Source organism: Lactuca saligna, chromosome 3, assembly GCF_052625555.1.
Source record: "Lactuca saligna cultivar CGN05327 chromosome 3, ASM5262555v1, whole genome shotgun sequence".
NCBI lineage: Eukaryota > Viridiplantae > Streptophyta > Magnoliopsida > Asterales > Asteraceae > Lactuca > Lactuca saligna.
Genome location: NC_136419.1, coordinates 45997900 through 46002366, shown reverse-complemented (window position 1 = coordinate 46002366; position 4467 = coordinate 45997900). Strand labels below are relative to the sequence as shown.

Sequence of the window (4467 nt, the reverse complement as noted above, 5' to 3'; positions counted from 1 at the left end):
TATTTATAAAATTAAAATATAAAAAATACAAAAAAGAAATTTAAAGGGTAAAATAGTCAATTCAAGTGTTCCATGGATCAAAACTACAAAAATTTCTTAAGTTTAGGATCAAAAACCTAGAAAAATCTTAATTTCAGATCTTTTGTACAAGCTGGAAACTTTTTGGACTTCATCCAAAGATTTTTATAAACCACAAGGACCAAATTTGCAGTATTGTCTTGTGGCTGTATTTACATTTCCGAAAACGTCAGGGGTTATTATTGCACATTATAGTTTTCTTCAGCATATTCTTCTCATATTCTTTTCAACCCGGTGGGAAAATAGCATATTCAATTATTCCATCATTCCATGTACGTTTTTGTAACCCAACAAAAACATTTCTATTCAGTTATTTAAAAAAAAAAAACCAGAAATAACATGAGTAACCAAATAAGTATATTAAGTATATTATAGTTATAGTATAAAATATTGTAAATTTTTTTTGTAATTGTAATATATTATGAATGTTTTATTTGGATAGATAATTATTTATCTGTTGAGATTTTTATGCAAATTGTTTTTTCTTGACATTTGTGAAATAAAAAATATGCGGCTTTCTTAAACCGAACCGGATCAACAGTCCACATTCCACAACTCCCCTCCGATTCAATTTAATCGGCTGCGTCGTTGTTGAAATCCACAGAAACCATCATCTCTCTCTCTCTCTCTCTCTCTCTCTCTCTCTCTCTCTCTCTCTCTCTCTCTCATCAGCTTCTCGAACAAGAACAGAGATGGGGAAAGGTCCAGGTCTATATCCCGATATCGGCAAAAAAGCCAGAGGTAATTCATCAGCTTTTGCAATTTTTTTTTATTCGTTTCGAGTTTCACACGGATTATCAATCTGTTTATCCGTGATTCGATTCCATCTCTGTATGTCTTGTCCGAATAATCGGTGTTGGTAATTTTGATTAAAAAAAAATCATGTTGAAGATACGTTTGTTGATTTTGCTTCGCGTTATTCTGTTTCCGATTTTACATATCTGTTCGTATTTGCTGCAAGTGTGTATGTGTTTGCATATATTGATTTTAGACATTTGTGCTTCAGATCTTCTGTACAGGGATTACCAAGGCGACCATAAGTTCTCTGTCACTACCTATGCAGCGAATGGCGTTGTAAGCTCCTCTCTCTCTCTCTCTCGTATATGTGTGAGTTTATCTGAATCTGATTTGTATACGAACATAGGTTTTGATTATCGTTTCCGTTTATGGTATATAACAACTCGCTGTTTCTGATTCTGTATCCAAGTGATCGATCGATTATTATAAAAAACTGATAGGTAACATGTACAATTCGAATTCACAGTAGATAGTATTATTGCTCATCCTCAGTGTTTTCTGCTACACTTTTTCATCCTTATTCGTCAGTATACATTTCATCTCTTACATCCTGAATCAGAGGTTCTGAACATGCCAAACAAACCTATAATTGCTAATAGCATTCAACAAAGTCTCCAGTTTTCTTCATACTTCATTGTGTAGTAGGCAATAAAAGGTAACACAGAATTGCCTCCAATAGTTGTGATCTTTGGAATGCAACATATCATATACTTGGAGTATAATTTTAAGATGAATAATCTGGTCAAATGTCACTTATAATCTCATCTATTTTCCAGGCCATTACCTCATCAGGATCCAAGAAAGGCGACTTCTTCTTAGCAGATGTAAGCACCAAACTAATCAACAAAAACATCACAACCGATGTCAAAGTGGACACAAACTCAAAGGTAACCAATAACCTCCATACTTTTATCCAATCCCTTTCATCTTTCACTTCAAACATACTCACCCTTTCTCCTATCATCAACACCATCTAGCTATTCACAACTATCACTGTCGATGAAGCTGCACCAGGATTAAAAACCATCTTCAGCTTCATTGCCCCTGATCAGAAATCTGGCAAGGTATCTATTACTAAACACAAGAAATATCAACATTCTTTTATCTATTTATGTATTATATTTATAGCTTTCTATTTTCATTTCCTTCTATTACAGGTTGAACTTCAGTACTTACATGAGTACGCAGGAATCAGTACAAGCATCGGTTTGACCGCTAGCCCCATAGTCAACTTCTCCGGTGTGGCGGGAAACAACACAGTATCACTCGGGACTGATGTTTCCTTTGACACTGCTTCCGGAAACTTCACCAAATATAATGCTGCCTTAAGTTTCACATCCACTGACCTCATTGCATCCTTGATACTGTGAGTAACTAAGTGGAATTTTCTTTTTGACTTATTCGGTTAAATCTTATTCTGATAGTTGTTGATTGAGTTGGATCTGATTGAGTCAGTGTCTGATTGATGTAGGAATGATAAAGCGGATACGCTTACGGCTTCATATTACCACACGGTTAGCCCGTTGACCAACACTGCGGTTGGTGCAGAGTTGAGTCACGGGTTCTCAAGTAATGAGAACTCGTTGACTATCGGGAGTCAGCATTTGCTTGATCCCTTAACCTTGGTTAAGGCGCGTGTTAACAATGCTGGAATAGCGAGCGCTGTATTGCAGCATGAATGGCGTCCTAAATCGTTGTTTACTATCTCGGGTGAAGTGGATACGAGGGCGATTGAGAAAAGTGCCAAAGTTGGATTGGCTATTGCTTTAAAGCCTTGAAAAATGCCAATTACCAAATGCTATAACTTATTACAAATGTGATGAAGAGAGAAATAAGGTGTTCGGTTTTTTTTTTTTTTATTAATTAATCATGTTTCATGATTTGTTGGGTGTCATATTCTCATTGTTGACGTGAATCTTTTTGCTCTTTGGGCAGATACATTTATTTATCAAATTGAGTTTTACTTTTTAAAGATCTTACACTAAAATATTTTGGTGTGATTGTTAAAATTCCGTTGTTGTTATAGGATCAATGTGAAACTTGGTTGATAATTAGTGATATTCTTCGACAACGAGCTTTTGAAAACTTTTTTCTGAACACCTTTACGAAAATAAAAGCTACATCTTTCAACAAGTTAAGTGGGTGTTTGAGATGGCTTTTCGAAAAAGCTTATTAGCTTTTTAGTTTTTTAAAAAACTAGTAAGTTAAAAAAGTGTTTGTGTATTTAAAAAACGTTTTTTAAATTAGTTTTTTGGATAGGAAAAAGTAAGGCTATGTTTGGTATACTAGCTGATAGTTGAAAACTAGTTGTTAAATAAAAAACTAGCTGATAAAAAATAATGTTTGGTAAATTTAGCTGAAAAGCTAGTTGAAATATATAAAATTACATAAAAGGACATGTAGAAGTATGTGTTTTTATACTTAATTAAGGGGTGTATTTGAATTTTTTTTTAAAAAGCTCTTAAAAAGCTAGTCTAAGTAGCTTTTCAAAAAGCTAGCTTATAAGTTAGTTAGTTTATAAGCTATTTTTTGGCTTACCAAACACGACAACATAAAAAAGCTCGAAAAATAAACTAACTTATCAGTTAACTATAACGCGCTAAACACAACCTAAAACTCTTAAAAAGTTAGAAAATCCTAGCTTTTTAGCTTCTTAACAATTTTACTGAAAAAACAACTTTTTTTATTCAAATACTTTTTAAAATAAGTTTCTCCTAAAAACCACAAGCTAATAAACACTTTTTTTTTTTTTTTTAATTGAGATAAAAAAGCTAACCTAAACATAAGTATTACTAGTTTTTTATAAAGGTAAAACAAAAATAAAGTTAACTTATGCATGTGTGTGTTTAAGAAAAAACCCAGTGGAGTTGTGCAGGTGTCTGAATGTGTGTGTTTTTTGTTTTGAAGTGCATCTTCGTGTGAGACCCTCTAAAGAAGAGGATTGGAGTCTTGCGAAAACAACATAAGTGATTAAAAAAAAGATAAGTGATTAAATATGTACAAAAGCTAAAGTATATTACTTTTATAAGTGTGTGGTTGTGAAGAATTGTTTTTATTTTACTAGAAAACTTTTTCATAACATAGAGTTTTTTGTTTCAGTTTTAATGAAAAATTTTTATAAACGGGTTTGGTTGAAGCCCATAGAGTTTTCATTTTTCATTTTGTAAATTTAGAAAACTGTGAAAATCATTTTTTCAATTTACATAAAAATAAAAAAACAGAAAATTTTTATTTTTATTTTAATATTTTGATAATTGTATCAACCACACGACTTTTCAAAATTTTTATTTTCATAAAGTTTTTATGGAAATCAAGAAAATTTTCACACCCAACCTACCCTTAATCGATTTAAATAAATTATTTTTTAATTTTTTCTCTTGACAGATTTGAATATACTTTTAGCTTATTTTAAATTGCTTATTATAAGATGAGAATAAAGTTACCTTTTTCCGATTTGTTTTAACCCGATATAGCCATCTCAATCTCACGCACAGTAATTTACTCTTTTACGGTTTTACCATATAACCGATGCTGATTATCATTTTTTTTCATAACAATTTACCCTTTTATTTTATAGTGTGTTTTGTGGTT

General features: G+C 31.9%; 1 protein-coding gene across 1 annotated transcript; it reads left to right on the top strand.

The window, feature by feature from the left end:
- The first annotated feature begins 626 nt into the window (after positions 1-626).
- Positions 627-2848, top strand: LOC145036333 (mitochondrial outer membrane protein porin of 36 kDa-like). The gene is made up of 6 exons (XM_078984780.1): positions 627-819; positions 1085-1152; positions 1653-1763; positions 1854-1940; positions 2034-2242; positions 2348-2848. Exons 1-6 carry the CDS (start codon positions 771-773, stop codon positions 2652-2654), a joined length of 831 nt encoding a protein of 276 aa, XP_078840906.1. The 5' UTR covers positions 627-770; the 3' UTR covers positions 2655-2848.
- The last annotated feature ends 1619 nt before the right edge of the window (positions 2849-4467 follow it).

Bases quoted from the DNA above. Each gene is read 5' to 3' on its own strand.
- LOC145036333 (XM_078984780.1), top strand. From the start codon at position 771: ATGGGGAAAGGTCCAGGTCTATATCCCGATATCGGCAAAAAAGCCAGA. The intron at 820-1,084 runs GTAATTCATCAG...TTTGTGCTTCAG, and splicing joins TATCGGCAAAAAAGCCAGAG to ATCTTCTGTACAGGGATTAC. The intron at 1,941-2,033 runs GTATCTATTACT...CTTCTATTACAG, and splicing joins CTGATCAGAAATCTGGCAAG to GTTGAACTTCAGTACTTACA.